This window comes from Microcaecilia unicolor, chromosome 10 (genome assembly GCF_901765095.1).
Source record: "Microcaecilia unicolor chromosome 10, aMicUni1.1, whole genome shotgun sequence".
In the NCBI taxonomy this organism is placed as follows: Eukaryota; Metazoa; Chordata; class Amphibia; order Gymnophiona; family Siphonopidae; genus Microcaecilia; species Microcaecilia unicolor.
This window is the reverse complement of record NC_044040.1, coordinates 174,702,004-174,720,339: the sequence shown is the minus strand read 5'-3', so window position 1 is coordinate 174,720,339 and position 18,336 is coordinate 174,702,004. Positions and strand designations below refer to the sequence as shown.

The window sequence follows — 18,336 nt, the reverse complement described above, 5'->3', positions numbered from 1 at the left end:
GCATGACAGAGTACGTGTGTGTGTGTGTGTGTGTCTTTCCATGACCCCCTTGTGTGTGCCAGTGAGACACAGATAAAGACTGTGTGTGTGAGTATGAAAGAGAGAGTGTGTCTGTGTGCCAGAGTATGTGTTTGTGTCTGTGTGTCTGCATGACACCCTTCTTCTGTCCGAGGTGCAGGTTTCCCCCCCTTTCCGGTCCAAGTTCTGGCCCCCACCCCCTCCTGTGTGAGTGGCAATGTAAGGTTGTTGTGCATAAACTCCCCCCCCCTTTCCAAGTGAATTGCGTCCCCCCCCTCCTTCCGTTCGTTCATTGCAGGAGATAATAGGCAGTAGGACACTTACGCAGAACACTGTCAGGCTTCTGATTATGATTTAAATCCTTTTCTTTTTCTTTTTTGAGCAGCGTGTCAGATGCCTGTGTCATGGTAACATCAGTTGTCTGTTCTGTCATTTTTGTGAGCAGCGTGTCAGACACCTGTGTCATGGCAGCATCAGTTGTCTGTTCTGTCATTTTTGTTTCGGGAGGGCATTCTGACAGCGGAGCAGGTTCGGGAGGGCGGTTTCTGAGGCAGTCTCGTCAGCTGTTGGTTTTTTTTTTGAGGGTGCTAGGTTCGTGAGGGCGTCAGTCTGGTCAGCTGTTTTTTTTGGAGGACAGCAGGGTTGGTAGGGCGCTTCGTGATGGCGGCAGTCTCCTCAGGTGCTTCGTTCTTTTTTGGAGGCGGCAGGTTCAGGAGTGCGGCACTCTCGTCAGCTGTTTGTTTTGTTGAGGGCGGTTGGTGTGCGCGGCAGGTTCGGGAGGGCGGCACCCAGTCTCAATTTTTTTTTGTTTGCGCGTGCCACTTCATTGGATTCTCTCAGCAGTGTGGAAGTCATGACGTCACTCTGATCTACCGACGGAAGCAGACCACCTCCGAGAGATCCAAAGTCCCAGGCAGCTTCAGAATGTTGGAGGTGAGAATTATTATATAGGATGCCAAGTGTCTGTCCACGTGACTAAATTTAGTCATTGACAGTTACGCCAAGTAAAACTTGGTGTAAATCCCAATTGCCTAAATTTAGGTGCGGACCGGGTGTATTCTATAACCACACGCATAGATTTGAGAAATGCCCATGACCCGCCCATTCCACATCCATGGCCATGCCCCCTTTTCAACTATGCAACTTAGAATTTATGTGAATCACACTTAGACAATTCTGTGTGTAAATTATAATTAATGCCAATTAGTATCAATAATTGTTTATTAAGTGGCAATTGGATAAATAAATTGTTAGTGCTGATTGGCTTAACTAAATTGCGTGCGCAGATCCAGAATATGACTGGATTTGCACACGCAACTTAAGTCACACTGTATAGAATCCTGGGGAATGTGCATTATGCTGCAAGAATATATCAACCCCTTTTTGATATGCTCTACATAGCCATAAAAGCTATAGAACAAGAATCCAGTTTGCTCCAGGTCTTAGAAATCTGTGCTGCAAAAAACTGAAGATATAAATAAGTTATGATTAGTTTGTACAGAAAACGTTGCATTTACCGTAATAAAGAGAAAATGGAAGCTCAGTTCTGCATTGCAGAGGGGAAAATATGAATATTTAAAAAAAAAGTGATAATTACTGGATATCTCAATTCTGAACTTAATTATCAGATGTCCTTTAAAAAAAGAGCAAGTTTCTGATGTTTTCATTTAATGAGATGCCACCCATTAACCTTTAGCCCCATGCAGACTGAGTGAAATGGAAATCTGGTTCATGGCATCTCCTCCTCTGATTCTTCTCTTAACATACAAGAAAAGCCTCTCCATAGGGATTCTAGACTCAGCTGAGTCCATAATGCATAGAGCATCACACTAGAATGTCAACTTCATTTATTGAATCAAGAAAACTAACACAAATGGATAGATTCAATACATGTAGCCACAAAGAATCTCCTCTTACCAACTTCCATATGTATTGCTGCTCAGTTCTTAACTGAGAATACCAGTTGAGTTCCTTAAGCAAATGTCCATGTTATATTCTGCTCACTTAGGAATGCAGTTTGAGAACCAGAAATAAGGCAATTCATGAAATACCAATAGATATAAACAAACATAAGCATACTTGAAAATCAAGTCTCCTGAATTTGACATATGAATTTGAATATGTGTGTATTTCAGGGGTATACAAGCTCAGTCCTCTACGGCATGCAAACTGGTCAGGTTTTCAAAATATTTTTAATGACTATATAGAAGATAGATCTACATGCATCCTACCTCCACAGTATATGCAAATCTCATGCATATTCTTTATATCCCCTAATAGTGGCTCTTCACTGTGTTATCTTTGGAAAATTCACTTTATTTATCAATTCTCCAATCATATAAAACTTCCTCTCACAATCTTAATCATGCAGTCCTCTCATTCACACCTAAAATCAACTAAATACTTTGACAAATAATAATACAATTCCTCTATCCCCTAAGTTTTTACTTGATGACATAGGGGTCCTTTTACAAAGGCGTGCTGAAAAATTGCTTGCGGTAGTGTAGGCACGGGTTTTGGGCACACGCCGATCCATTTTTCAGCACTCCTCTAAAAAAGGCCTTTTTAAAATTTTTGCTGAAAATGGACGTGCGGCAAAATGAAAATTGGCGTGCGTCCATTTTGGGTCTGAGACCTTACTGCCAGCCATTGACCTAGTGGTAAAGACTCACATGGTAACCGGGCGGTAATGACCTATGCATGTCAAATGCCACTTGGCGCGCATCCGATATGCGTGCCCAAAAATAAAAATTATTTGTCAGACGCACGTATCAGACGCATGCCAAAAATGAAATTACTGCAAGAGCCACGTGGTAGCTGGGTGGTAACTGCATTTTGGCACGCATTGGGTGCACGTAGATGCTTACGCAGCTTAGTAAAAGGGCCCCATAGTCTCATGGGAGCTTGAACAACTCCCTGAAAAATTTTCACATAAACTTGTCTATGTACAATAATATTATGTACGATTCCTCTTCCTGTTAATGTTCTTTACCAAAAATTCCCATGCTATATGTTCACACGGTTTCTCATCACAAACTCCAGCTCTTGAGAGTATATTATCTCACTGTTATAATATCATCCATAGACTCCTTAAAGCTCCTTCACAAATGCTGGAACATTCGTCTTAATTTCTCTTAACCGCACCAACTTCAATATTCTTGTTATCAGTTTCTCTTCTCTCCATGAAACCCAACACAGTAACTGCATTTCGCAAAAGTGTTGTCAGGGGTTCAACTATAAAATGAAGATTAACATCATGATTAAGATTATGAGAAGAAGTTTTATGGGATTGGAGAATTGATTAATAAAGTGAATTTTGCAAAGATAACACAGTGACGAGTTACTATTAGGGGATATAAAGTATGTAACTAGGACAAAGGATTTAGTTGATGTTAATATAATGCATATTCTTTAGGAATATCCTAAAAACCTGACCTGTTTGTGAATCTTTTGTATATACACTGCCTGAAAAGGAGATTATTTGTAAAGGTATATATGTTTATAATGACATAGCATTCCACTGTAATGTCATTTGGATTTTTTGGACATTTATGGAGTATCAAAGTAAAAGTACCATCATATAAAAAGAGCACCGAGTTCAGTGTATGGTGATTGACCCAGTTAGGTTAACTACAAAGTACTGTCTTGCATAATCCCATGTGTCCCAATGATATCTACATAAGTTGTTATTAAGTCTACCCAAGATGGTTAGTGTCTTAAATGTATAATTCATGGCCATAAAATCATTCTGCACAGAAGTGGGTTGTGAAATGGCTCCAGTAGGACATTTTAATCCATTCCTTCTACTGTATGCATGTATCTGTTTTTCTGACTTCCCTATGGCAATAAGGACTTCAATCCTTGCATGCAAAGGAGTAAAACCAGGTTTGGCTCAGCATGTCCTTAGTAAATGGAATGTGGGTGCCCACCCTTGTTCTTCATGGGCCACAATCTAGTCGGGTTTTCAAGGTTTCCACAATGAATAGTCATGAGATCTATTTGCATACAATGGAACAGTACATGCAGATCAACTCATGCATATTCATTGTGAAAATCTTGAAAACTTAAGCTGTCAAGCCTAGTACAGAAATCGCTTAACAAGACTTAAATATTGTACAGTTCTGAAAATGAAAAATCATGTCTCTAAACTGTATTGGGGGGGGGGGGGAGAACTGAGCTATGGTTGAGTCTGGAGTCCATTAGAGCTGGTAGGGTCTGGAAGCGACTCAAAGTCAACACAATTAAGGCTGGGGAATGAGAAAAACAGATCCCAGGTGGCCATAAGAGTAACACCGAGCGTCAAGAAATCTACTTAGAGTCAGGATGGAGAATACAAAAATAAAGGAAAATGATGGGTTAGGAACAGAAAAGATTGCTGCAGATTTTCTGAACACAAAAATTCAACATATAAGGAAGTTTTTCCAGAGCAGTTCTTATGAGGTGTTTTTATTTTCTCACAATTCTCTGATTTCTTTGTTTTTCATCTAGCTCTACAGGCTGTGGTACTCACAGTGACCATGAGGTATCAGTACAAGCTGATATGACAGCTGTTGGCTACATGATAATGCAGCTGGAAAAATAGATTTTTGCCAGCCCTTCTATTCCCCCCCCCCTCTTTTTTTTAATGGGGCTGTTTTAGCCCAATTATATCTGTCAGTGGCAATAAGATGGTGCTTAGAGTGATTGTATAAAAACAAACAGGGCAGATGTAGCATTGTCCACAATCAACCCCTTCTCATTTCTAGAAGTCATAATTTAAGAAATATATTGAAACTAGCTGTTACTATTAAAATGCATTATATTAATTTCGGCCGGACAGGAAAGAGAATTTTAAATGTTTTGGCTTGTTATTATAAAAGATCCTTTCCCTCTATTTCAGGCCCATTGTATCAGAGAGGAATGAACTACTGATTCAGTTCTTGTCTGATTTGAGCTTAACTGCTGACGGTTTCATCGGTTCTTACAAATTCAGGCCTAAAAAGTTACCCACAACTGCAGCTCCAGCACTCACCAGAGCCCCTTCAACCACAAGTACGTTCTATCACTTACTTTGAAATTTCAGCTCTAGAAGATGTTTCATTGATGTAGAAGGAGAATGTTTAGCAATATTGATTGGAATGCTGTTCTTCTTAAACTGCTCCAAATGGTTTAAACAGGGTTTTTACTCACTCTAAAGTAATCACATAATTTTAAATCAATATTATTTGTACATTTTGAAAATGTGTTTTATTGTAGCTAGATTTATGTAGAGTTTTAATGCTAAGAGTATACTATAAATATGGTTTAAAAAATTAGAACAATATTTACTTGGAGGATCTTTTACTAAGGCACGCTCACGTTTTTTGAATGCGCTAAAATTGTGGGCACGCTAAACGTTAGTGACACCAATGCATTCCTATGGGCGTCTCTAACGTTTAGCACAAGCTAAAAACGCGAGCTCGCCTTACTAAAAGACGTCCTAGATCAATTAAAAGAGGGATCAGTTCTTTCTCAGATATATCATTAATTCATTTATTTTTATGGCCATAAATAAATTTCCTATTTTTTCTTTAGAGGATGCTTATTACATTAGTGCAATAATATTTTTTGGAACACCAAGGGCCCTGTTTACTAAGGTGCGCTAGCATTTTAGCATGTGCACAAAATGAGCACGTGCTGTGTAGGCGCCCATAGGAATATTGTCACACGCTAAAAGGGCTAACGCGCCTCTACTGCGGCTTAGTAAGCAAAGCCCCAGCTATGTTTAGATACAATGGATGCAGACTTTTGAAGGCTGGAAGGCCATCCAGTGCATTCTGTCACATATTGAAACATCCACTTGGTTTAATTGATTATATACTTGTACCACAAAGTCCCATCTAACTAATGGGAAAGTGCATTCAGTCCTATCATTTTTAAATAAGTAAAGTACCATGAAATGGATTCTGTTTCTAATCTGCTCTGAAATGCGTTTAAGATTGGTTGGTTGGTAGAATCCAAACAGAATTGCGTCATCAGCTAATCTGCTGACTTATCTCATTTATTATCATCATTTACTGGGCTCCAGCCTCTAAAAATGGACTCACCATGAGAAAATAATTATCTGTTGGTGGCTAGATTCTAAAGAGCTTTATTTCCTTATCATGCACATTTATCAGAGCACTTAGAGGAGACTATATGCTTATGCTGAGAATAATGTATTACAACACAAGAAGGTAAGACCACTCTCGCTGATCTAAAAGAATATGAGGATTTAATGAACGTTTATTGATTTTTATTAGTAGTAAGAACACAACTTACCTATCTTTCTGGAAGTCCAAGAATTATATTAGTGGAGGAGTAGTCTAGTGGTTAGTGCAGTGGACTTTGACCCTGGGGAACTGGGTTCGATTCCCACTGCAGCTCCTTGTGACTGCGGGCAAGTTACTTAACCCTCCATTGCCCCAGGCACAAAATAAGTACCTCTATATATGCAAACTTCTTTGAATGTAGTTGCAAAATACCACAGAAAGGCAGTATATCAAGTCCCATTTCCCTTTCCCTAATTCATGACAATATACTGTCTTCAAACAGAGGAAGGAGCCCTTTCACAAAGCGGCAGTAGGCACAAACACTTGATTACTGCAGCAAAAAACTGGCGTACTGGCATCCAGTTGTAATTTTGTCATATCCATGCGCTAAATTTTTTTTTATTTTTTGGCACAGGTGACACGCCTAGGAGTGAAGAATGAGCGTGTTCTACGCTAATCGGTTTTTTATGGCCGATGATGAAGAGAGGATCTAATTGATCTGTTTAGCTCTATAGATATAGTGTATCCTACAGCTCTTTGAGGCCTTTTCCCTTCTAAAGATAGGAGACCCATAGGGTTGGAGAGTTCCTATATAGAGTCCAGGCTTGAGTCTATCCTAGATTCATGGGATTTTGATTTGATCTATAGAAAATACAAATGCAAGAAAAATCAAAAGCTTAAATTAGACAAAAAAAGATCCTATCCAGTCAAAGACCAGCATTGCAGGAAAAAGCAAGTCATACTTCACTTCATCTTTTCATATTTCTGAATAAGCCCTCATGAAACAATGTGTCTTTACTAGTTTCTGAAATTGTGATATATTAGTGCGGTATCTCAAATATCCTGGCAAGTCATGTCAAAGAAAAGGTGCAAAAATTGCAAACACTCTATGTTTCTGTATAATGGTATGCTGTAACATTTGGAACACACAATTGCTTGGCTGAGACAGATCGCAAAGTGCGAGAGGGAACGTACAATTTCTATAAGAAATTGGAAGCCAGTGCAAACTTTTTAGGATGGGAATAATGTGACTGAACTTACAAATGCCAGTAATCAGCGTAGCAGCTTCATTTTGCACAATCTGCAGAACCTGAATTCAAGCAGATGAAATGCCCAGATATAATGAACCCAAAACAAACTCCTCAAAAACTCCCCTCCTAACAGAAAGAATGCAAAACCAAGGCGGTTTAATAAAACAATATAAACCTCACAAGCTTGCTATTGTTTTTCAGTAGCATCTGCAAATGTTTTGGGTCACTTAATATGGCGGCAAGCTTCAGCCCACATAATGGACCAGATAGGCTCATGCTGTCTCCTGTCTTATTAAACCTCCTTGGTTACCACAACCTCCGGCAACAAGTTCCAGAGTTTAACTATTTGCTGAGTGAAAAAAGACTTTCCATGTAACTTCATTGAGCGTTCCCTAGTCTTTTTACTTTTTAAAAGAGTTAAAAAAAAATTCACTTCTACTCGTTCTACACTGCTCAGGATTTTGTAAATCTCAATCATATCTTGTCTCAGCCGTCTCTTTTCCAAGCTGAAGAACTCTAACCTCTTTAGCCTTTCCTCAGGTGGGAGGAGTTCCATCCCCTTTATCATTTTGATCGCTCTTCTTAGAACCTTTTCTAATTCCGCTATATCTTTTTTGAGATATGGTGACCAGAACTGAATGCCAATACTCAAGGTGAGGTCACACCATGGAGCAATACAGAGGCATTAAAGTATTCTTGGTCTTATTTACAATCCCTTTCCTAATAATTCCTAGCATCCTGTTTGCTTGTTTGGCCACTGCCACATAATGGGCAGAAGATTTCAGCGTATTGCCCTACCATGACACCTAAATCTTTTTCTTGGGTGCTGACTCCCAAGGTGGACCCTAGCATCAGGTAATTGTGATTTTGGATTATTCTTCCCAATGTGCATCACTTTGTATTTGTTCACATTAAATTTCATCTGCCATTTTGATGCCCAGTCTTCCACTTTCCTAAAGTCTCCCTGCAATTTTTCACTCTCCATATGGTTTTTAACACCTTTGAATAGTTTTGTGTCATTTTCAAATTTAATCATCTCACTCATCGTTCCAATTTCTAGATAATTTATAAATATGTTAAATAGCACTGGTCCCAGTACAGATCCCCGCAGCACTCCACTATTCACCTTCCTCCATTGAGAAAAATGGCCATTTAACCCTACCCTCTGTACAATAACTAATTCCTAACCCACAAGCGAACATTGCCTCCTATCCTATGATTCTTTAATTTTCTCAGGCGTCTCTCATGAGGGACTTTGTCAAAAGCTTTCTGAAAATCTAGATACAGTACATTAACCGTCTCACCTTTATCAACATGTTTATTGACGCCTTCAAAGAAATGAAGCAAATTGGCAATAAAATCATTCTGCACAGAAGTGGGTAGTGAAATGGCTCCATCAAGACATCTTAATCCATTCCTTCCACTGTATGCATGCATCTTTTGTTCTGATTTTCTTATGGCAATAAGGACTACAATTCAAGCATGCAGTGGCGTACCAAGGGGGGGGGGGGGCGGTCTGCTTCCTGTTCCGGGGCAGAGGGAGCAGGGAACGAGCGTTACCGACAGACGCGCAACACCCTACCAGCAAGTAAAGATGCACCTGGGGGGTGTCTGTCGTTTCGCCGGGGGGGGGGGGTCGCGCTGCACCCGGGGGGGGGGGCACATTGGCGATCCGCCCCGGGTGTCAGCCACCCTAGGAACGCCACTGCAAGTATGCAAGGAGTGAAACGAGGTTTGGATCTCTCTGTCCTTAGCAAATCTCTGATGTTACTTTCTTCTTCCAGCTAAAAATCCTCTGTACTTGTCATATGCTTCCTTGCACATCAGGATGCAAGTGTCAAGAACTCACATATTTGAAGAAACTTTAAAATATATTGCATGTTTTTAAATCTAATATTTTGCTGTTTTGAAAAGGCTTGAAACCAACAGTTACCTTGTGCCAACAGAAATGCAGACGAAGTGGAACCCTAGAGAGCAACTACTGTTCAAGTAATTTCGGTAAGAGAAAAGGCCAGTTTCCTTTTTAAATACACAGCCACAAGTCCTTAAGAGTCTTGGAGAAGTCACAGAGAATCTGATTCTAAAGAATCATTAATATTCAATAGGGTTTTTTTTAATACTATACTATCTGTGCCTCACAGTGTCTGTAACTCTGTAGATTCTTTCAGATGTTTTGAAGCAAAATGTATCAGAAACAAACAAACTATCTAAATCTAAACCCAAAAATGGCCAAACAAGGCAAACTATTGCTAAATGAAAGTGTTGATTCAGCCCCTATGATGCCATGTTGTCTAGCTCGAAGTTTGAATATATTTAGCTTACAGTGATGCGTTTGTCACATAAAATGTTTTCCTCAGAAGTTTATAATTCAGTTTGTAGGTAAAATATTTTTTTAAAGGATTGGGAGCCACTAAATATGAAAACATTCTTAAAAATTAATGTGTAAAGTTGGCCTCATTGAAAGTTGTGGGTGATGATACTTAATTGAGCTGACTCAAGCCCTGCCTACAGTCACTGGGGGATTTATTTTGTATAGAAACAGGAGGAAGAGGTTGAGAATGTTTGAAATGTGATTATTAGTAATAAAGATAATATGCATGTTGTTAATATGTTCTGTCTACTACTACTACTATTTAACATTTCTAAAGCGCTACTAGGGTTACGCAGTGCTGTACAATTTAACATAGAAAGACAGTCCCTGCTCAATGAGCTTACAATCTAAAGGACAAATATACAGTTAGTTAAGTAGGGGTCATTAAATTGGGGCAGTCTAGTTTACTTGAAAGGTATAGAGGTTAGGTGTCGAAAGCAACATTGAAGAGGTGGGCTTTGAGTAAGGGGTGGGCAATTAACGTGTTATTAATGCCATTAACACATTAAGGGCCCTGTTTACTAAGCAGCGTTATAGGCGCGTTAACATTTTTAATGCGCATTAACCATGTATGTGCACTAACCATGTATGTGCCTAAAATATCCCTATAGGCGCCTACATGGTTAGCGTGTGCGCTAAGTGTAGGCTCCCTAAAAACACTACCGCACCTTAGTAAACTGGAATTTTAACATAGGTCGAGCATTTTAATGCGGCCAGATTTTTTTTAAAGCTGAGCCGACCCAACCTGAAGCACTCCTCGCTCTCACCCCTACAGCAGGGCTCCTTTTCTCCTTCCATGGTACTCCTGCTGATAGAGCCGCCGCAGTACAAGAAGTTGAGGAAGTCTTGTGGGACTTGAAACTGCAAGGCTTCCCCAACTTCCTGCACCACATGGCTCAAGTATCTGCAGTGCCCGACGTGCGGGGGGAAGACAAAGAGCATCGAGGAAGAAGAAAAGGAACACTGTTGTAGAGGTAAAAGTGGGGAGTGGGGAAAGAATCTGGGGGAGAGGCATGAGAGAATATGAGGGGAGAGGATGGGGAGGGGGCATGAGACTGGGGAGGGGGGCATGAGAGAATCTGGGTGAAAGCTGGGAAGGGGGGCATGAGAGAAACTGGGGGAGAGACTGGGTAGGTGGGCATGGATGCATACCATGATTAAAATTTTTAATTGCAGAAGAATGTTTAATCATTGCCCACCCCTAGTTCTGTGTACTTAAGTCATTCCGAAAAATAATTTTATGCCAATGTGATCTTCCTTCAATCAAGGCCACTGTTAATCACAATCATGCTCTAATATTTTTCAGAATACTAAGGTGTCAGTCTTTATTAACATAGGGGTACTTTTACTAAGCTATGGTAAATGGCTTAATGCGTCTTTACGCAGGTCTTTCTCACTCGCTAAGGCCATTTTTACCACAGCCTTAAAAATGCCCATTTCCTTGTCATCAAGCAGATGCAGCCATTACAGATGGGTTGTGTCCATCAACCAGCAGAGGGAGATAGAGAGCACACTTTTTTCAGTGCCTCATACCAGCTTGCTCCACTGCCTCTCCTTCAGTAATCTCTATCTCCCCTAGCAGAGTGGTTGTAGCATCTTCGAGCTCCATCAAAAATCTGCCTGGAGGTGGCTCCTGGCTTGCCAGTTGTTAGCCGGGGTGTTGGAGGCTATAGCAACTTCACTTTAAAGGCACATAGGTTCGCCCTTTCCCTGCCTTTCCCACTCACCTGAGCCTCCGGAGTTCTATTTACCTCTGCTTTCCTCACAGCGTTAAAAAAAAAAAAAGGAACAGAGGTTTTTCCTTGCCTTTTTCTGTGGGACCGGAGCTGTGATACTCGGTCCAGTGAGGTAAGAGTGTTTTCTGACTCCTCCGGGGTGGGCCCGCGATCGGGGCGATTTTGGCGCGAACCGCCATTTTGAATTTTACCGCCGTTTTTGGCGATGGCTGCAGAGAATGTAAAGCGCTGTTCCAAGTGTGGCAAGCGCAGATCAGCAGCAGGGCTCTGTAAATCGTGCTGTACAGACGTTAGAGCCGGCCCGAGCATGGCGAGTGACGATTCTTCAAGCTCTTAGCTGGCAGCGGACGCCATTTTGAATTTACCACATGGCGCGACCTCCGCTGAGACGGAGAGTCCTGAGCCCGGGGGGGAGGCCTCGGAGTGAGGCTGATATGAGAGCTACTAGCCTCGGCAGAGATCCGGGTGCCCAGGGTGAGTTTTTCTCCCCTGATTTTGTCTTATTAATGCATAAAGCATACATGCTTAAAAGAGCTCTCCCACAAAGCCCTGCAGGGGCCTCTTCTAATGCCCCCCCCCCCCCCCCGTGGATTCTAGCCTGGGTATGCCCTCTGAGGCGTTATTCCCTGATAATTGGCAGATTATGAAACGCAGATGGGCTCATTCCCCTTCAGAGAGTGCTGCACCTCCATTTTCCCCTCCATGGTCGGGCTGTGAGGATTCGGAGGACTCTGGCAGGCCTTCATGGTCTGAGGAGCCAGAGTCTGGTGCAGAAGTGACTCAGGATCTAGACGATCCCTCCGCGGTGAGGATTTTCCACCGTGATGAGCTGCCAGCGCTTATATCCGATACCCTGCAGGCTCTCTCTGTTGAGGACCCTGACAGTGGCTCAGCCTCCTCTGTGAATCCTAGGATGGCTAGTACCAAAAAGTCTGCTCGAGCCTTTCCTTTGCATGACTCCATCCAAGAGCTTATTTCGGCTCAATGGGCTGACCCCGAGGGACCGTTGAAAGTTTCCAGGGCTATGGGGCAATTATTCCCTCTGAGTGAGGAGCATATGGCTCGCTTTGCTATGCCTAAAGTGGATGCCCTAGTCACAGCTGTGACAAAGAGAACTACCCTCCCTGTTGAAGGAGGTGTTGCCCTGAAGGATATTCAAGACCGTAGACTGGAATCAGCACTTAAACGGTCATTTGAACTTGCAGGTCTCACTATTCGGGCGTCTGCATGCAGGTGTTATGCTGCTAGAGCCTGCCTGGCTTGGTTGCAACAGGCAGTGGAACAGCCGGTGATGGAGCGGAGCCCTTTTCAGATGTGGCTCCGCGGATGGAGTCGGCCTTGTCCTTTCTTGCTGACGCCCTTTATGATATTGTCAGAGCTTCAGCTAAACACATGGCAGTAGCAGTGGCGGCTCGCCGTCTTCTTTGGCTACGGCATTGGGCGGCGGACATGGCCTCTAAGCAAAGGTTGGTGAAGTTGCCCTTTCAAGGCCTTCTCCTGTTTGGTGAGGAGTTGGAGAAAATTGTGAAGGGCCTGGGTGAGGCTAAACCCCAGCGCTTGCCCGAAGATAGGCCTCGGCCTTCCTCTAAGGATGCGGCGGTCCACTCCTCTTACAGACCTCGCTTCCGTGAAGCTTGAAGGTACCACCCGGGGCGTTCTGCTGGGTTCACTTCTCGTGCCCGTTTTCAGCAGAGGAACTCCTTTCGCTCGGACAAACGTTCCGCAGCTGCTGGCTCAAGGCCTGGAGTTCAGGGGCGACCCTCTCAATGATGGTGCACCGGCCCTCTCCTCGAGTCCTGTCATCGGAGGACGTCTTTCCTTCTTTGCCGAGGAGTGGGCCAACATTTCCTCAGATCAGTGGGTCTTGGACCTGATCAGAGACAGTTACAGAATAGAATTCCACGCCCCTGTAAGAGACGTGTTTGTGGAGTCCCGATGCGGTTCTGCCGCTAACGGGCGGCGGTAGAGGAGACTTTGCAAGGTCTGATTCAGATAGGGGCCGTGTCCCCGGTACCTCCCGCCGAACACGGCTGCGGCCGCTACTCCATCTACTTTGTGGTGCCGCGAAAAGGAGGGTCTTTTCGCCCTATTCTGGACTTAAAAGAATTAAACAAGTTCCTGAGAGTGCGGCATTTTCACATGGAAACCCTGCGCTCCGTCATTGCGGTGATACAGCCAGGAGAGTTTCTCACGTCTCTGGACCTGAAAGAAGCTTACTTGCACATTCCAATTTGGCCCCTGCACCAGACATTTCTGAGGTTTGCGGTGATGGGAAAAGCATTTCCAGTACCGGGGCTTGCCTTTTGGCCTCGCCACAGCTCCCCGCACCTTTTCGAAGGTTATGGTGGTAGTAGCTGCCTTTCTAAGGCGAGAGGGTATTCGGGTTCACCCGTACCTGGACGACTGGCTCATTCGAGCAAACTCTGCTGCAGAGAGTCAGCATGTCACAGCCAGAGTGGTCTCAGTACTTCAATCTCTGGGCTGGGTCGTCAATTTGGCCAAAAGTCACCTGACCCCCTCGCAGTCTCTAGAATATTTGGGGGCCAGGTTCGACACAGCCTCGGGGTATGTGTACCTACCCGAGCAAAGGCGGTGCAAGCTTCAGAATCAGGTCCGTCTGCTCCTGAGGATGCCCCTCCCGCAAGCTTGGGACATTGTCCAGCTGCTTGGATCGATGACGGCCACCATGGAACTGGTGCCCTGGGCGAGAGCGCACCTGAGACCTCTACAGTATGCTCTACTCCAAAGATGGTCTCCAGTATCTCAGGATTATCAATGCAGACTCTCTTGGCTCCCTGCGGCCCGACTCAGCATGGAGTGGTGGCTCTCAGACAGCATGCTGCGGCGAGGAATGCTGCTGGCGCTCCCCGATTGGTGCCTAGTGGTGACAGATGCCAGCCTGAAAGGCTGGGGCGCACATTGCAAGGGGAAGCTTGCCCAGGGTCTATGGACACCCGAGGAGTCGTAGTGGTCCATCAACCGCCTAGAGTTGAAAGTGGTGTTTCAGGCGCTTCTGGCCTTTCAAGTGACCCTGGAAGGATTGGCTGTCAGATTGATGTCGGACAACACGACAGCAGTGGCCTACATAAATTGACAAGGCGGCACTCAGTGCAGAGCTCTAGCCGCGCAGGCCGAACAAATTTGCCACTGGGCCGAGCTGCATCTACAGTTTCTGTCGGCAGCTCACATTGCAGGTCAGAGCAAAGTGCAAGCCGATTATCTAAGCAGGCATCAGATCGATCCAGCGGAGTGGGAACTTGCAGACAAAGTATTCCTGCAGATATGTGCCAAGTAGGGCAAGTCCGTGATGGATCTAATGGCGACAAGCACCAATGCCAAAGTCCCGTGCTTCTTCAGCAGACGGAGAGATCCTCGCTCGGTGGGGTTGGATGCCTTGGCTCAACCCTGGCCTCCGGGCCTACTGTATGTGTTCCCTCCGTGGCCCTTGATAGGGCGAGTGCTCCTGCGGATTCGGCTGCATCCAGGAGAAGTGGTTCTCGTTGCCCCAGATTGGCCCAGGAGGCCTTGGTATGCGGAACTCTGACAGATGCTCGTAGAGGATCCCTTTAAGTTACCTCTGGTTCCCAACCTGTTGTCACAGGGTCTGGTGACTATGGAGGACGCCGGCCGATTTGGTCTTATCGCCTGGCGATTGAGAGGGCGCAATTGAGAGACAAAGGCTATTCCAATAAAGTAATTACCACTCTCCTGCAAGCCCGCAAGCGTTCCACTTCCGTGGCTTATGCCATGATTTGGCGCCAGTTTGAAGTCTGGTGTGCTTCCAAAGAGGTCACACCCCTGCGGGCTCCTGTCTCGCCGATTCTGGACTTTTTGCAGGATGGTGTACAAAAAGGCTTGGCCTATAATTCCCTGCGGGTGCAAGTGGCAGCGTTGGCCTCCCTGCGTGGCAAGGTTGAAGGCGTGTCTTTAGCTGCTCATCCGGATGTGGCACGGTTTCTTAGAGGGGTACTTCGGCTCCATCCTCCCGTGCGTGCACCTTGTCCAGCGTGGAACCTGGGGTGCTGAAAGCACTTCAGGGTGCTCCCTTTGAACCGCTTCGGCGTGCTTCAGAGAAAGATTTGACATTGAAGGTCGTCTTTTTAGTGGCCATTACTTCGGCGAGACGGGTGTCAGAGCTCCAGGCGCTGTCCTGTAGAGACCCTTTTCTGCAGTTTTCAGAGTCCGGGGTCACAGTTCGGACCGTGCCTTCCTTCTTGCCTAAGGTGGTTTCAGCGTTTCACCTAAACCAACCTATTTTCTTGCCCTCCTTTGTAGAGGAGGAGTTTCCAGACTCTTTTTTGGGCAATTGCACCTGTTGGATGTGCGCAGGACTCTGCTGCAGTATCTGCAAGTTACTAACTCTTTCAGGACCTCTGATCATCATCAGGGCCTCGCAGAGGGTCTCCAGCGTCTAAAGCCACTATTGCCCGCTGGCTTAAAGAATCTATCTTTTCAGCTTATTTGCTTGCCGGCCGGCCTCCGCCTGATGCCTTTAAGGCGCATTCCACTAGAAGAATTTCCTCTTCTTGGGCTGAAACTGGAGCACTCTCTCTTCAAGAGATTTGTAGTGCAGCAACATGGGCTTCTAAGCTCTCTTTTGCCCGACATTACTGGCTGGATGTGGCTGCCAGGAGGGACGCACATTTTGGAGCGCAAGTGCTGGCACGTGGTGTGGCTTGTTCCCGCCCTATCTAGGGATTGCTTTGATACATCCCATCTGTATTGGCTGCATCTGCTTGATGACAAGGAAGGGAAAATTAGGTTCTTACCGTGATAATTTTCTTTCCTTTAGTCATAGCAGATGCAGCCATGATTCCACCCTGTCTGATTGCTATCTGCTGTAAATCTATTTCAGGTTCTATGTTTCCTGGAGATTCCATCCTTGGGAGAAAGTCGGAAAACAGTCTTCAGGATTCTTGTTCAATTAAAGGAGGATGACTTAATTCCCTCCAGTTTCATGTTTTGGAGGATGAGTTTATTCCCTCCGGAAGGATGAGTTTATTCCCTCCAGTTATGTCTCAGTGGAGGATGAGTTTATGCCCTCCGGGAGGATGTTTCATTCCCTCCATTCTGAGTTAATGCCCTTTGTTGTAGGGCCATCGTTCGCTGTGAGGAAAGCTCATGTTATTCCTATTGCGGTTTGCCATGCTGCTTTGGAAGTTTCAATTACTGAAAGAGAGGCAGTGGAGCAAGCTGGTATGAGGCACTGAAAAAAGTGTGCGCTCTATCTCCCTCTGCTGGTTGATGGACACAACCCATCTGTAATGGCTGCATCTGCTATGACTAAAGGAAAGAAAATTATCACGGTAAGAACCTAATTTTCCCTTTTTCCAATTATTTTCATTAATGGCCGTGCCTAATGCTACCATTAGCATACAGCCATTTTAAAAAGTTCCCATGTAAGCACTTACCACCACCTATTTAGGAGGTGGTAAGGACTCCCACATTAATTGTACACTAACCTGTTAGCATGCACTGATGTGGATGTGCTAACTGGTTAGCACAGGTACACCAACTCTCTGCCCCTGACCCCCCCCCAAAAAAAAAATTAGGAAAAATTAGCACATAATTAATTTACAATGCTTTAGCGTGTCGTGCATTAGGCTATCTTTGTTGCATTAACTGCACATTAGTGTTTTAACACAGCTTAGTGAAAGGACTCCATAGTATCTAGACTCCCATTCAACATGTTTTATTTGCATGTAGCTTAGGTAGAGTGACTTTCTTGTCTAACCTACATGAAAGTATCAGATACTTATAGTTTTGGCATTGTAAATATAAAATAGCTTCTCACAATACACATCTAGGTAGTACATAGGGCCAGAATAACATTAGACTGGGCTGTATGCAAGCATACATTTGTGGACCCTAATTCACTTTATATGCCCCCTCCCATTGGGCATACAAAGAGCCTTGGAGTGGAGGAGTAGCCTAGTGGTTAATGAAGTGGACTTTGATCCTGGGGAACTGAGTTCCCACTGCAGCTCCTTGTGACTCTGGGCAAGTCACTTAACCCTCCATTGCCCCTGGTACAAAATAAGTACCTGAATATATGTAAATCGCTTTGAATGTAGTTGCAAAAACCTCAGAAAGGTGGTATATCAAGTCCCATTTTCCTTTCCCCTCTCCCTCTACAGGCTGCCCTTCCCCCAGATAATTACTGGAGTGGCTTGAAGAAACTGTAGCTGCTAGTTCTGGATGCCACCAGCTTCTCTGCAAAAGAAGTTGAAATCAATATACAATTTGCTACAGCATTGAGCCTTGCTGTACAGTAGAATTGGTCAATCTTGTTACCTAGAGACACAAATTACCTGACACAAAACTGATATGACAGTTGGAAGAAAGATCATATTAGCATAATATATATATTTTTTTCTTAAATAGACCACATTTTTTTTAACACACATTTTCTGATCAGATTTCAGTACATATTTGGTTTAACCATATCAGCACAAGGACAGGGACTGTAATTAATCTGCTCTCTATTCAAGCACTGTTATGAGTCCCAGCAAGCTGAAATGAAGATTAGTCAGCCTGTATGTTCAGAGAACTCGAACGCCCCACAGGAAAACACAAGTATAAGTGAGAGTGGGATGTTTGACCACGGAAATACAAATCCTGGAGACAAGAATCTTAAAAAGCTTGTTTATTGATGAAAAGACTCAACACAACTGTTATGTTTCGGCCGTCAGGCCTGCATCAGGAGTCTATAAAATATACATATGCAAATAAACAAAAATTAAGTAAAAAAAAATATAAAACATATATGATAAAAAACCACAGTAAGCAATAACATATGGTACAAAAACAAATAAAATGAAAAGATAAAATGTTGGAATAACATCATTTGCTAAACGTCAAAAAATGTGTTCACATATACAATGTTCTCATAAAGTGCTAATATTGCAAGA

The 18,336-nt window shown here is 43.8% G+C and overlaps 1 protein-coding gene across 1 annotated transcript in view; it reads left to right on the top strand.

Annotated features, from left to right (window-relative positions):
- The window catches only part of PCOLCE2 (procollagen C-endopeptidase enhancer 2), a 68,934-nt gene that overhangs the window by 44,495 nt on the left and 6,103 nt on the right, over positions 1-18,336 (top strand). The window contains 2 exon segments of the mRNA XM_030216180.1: positions 4,898-5,049; positions 9,233-9,316. Of these exon segments, the coding sequence (XP_030072040.1) occupies positions 4,898-5,049; positions 9,233-9,316 (236 nt within the window).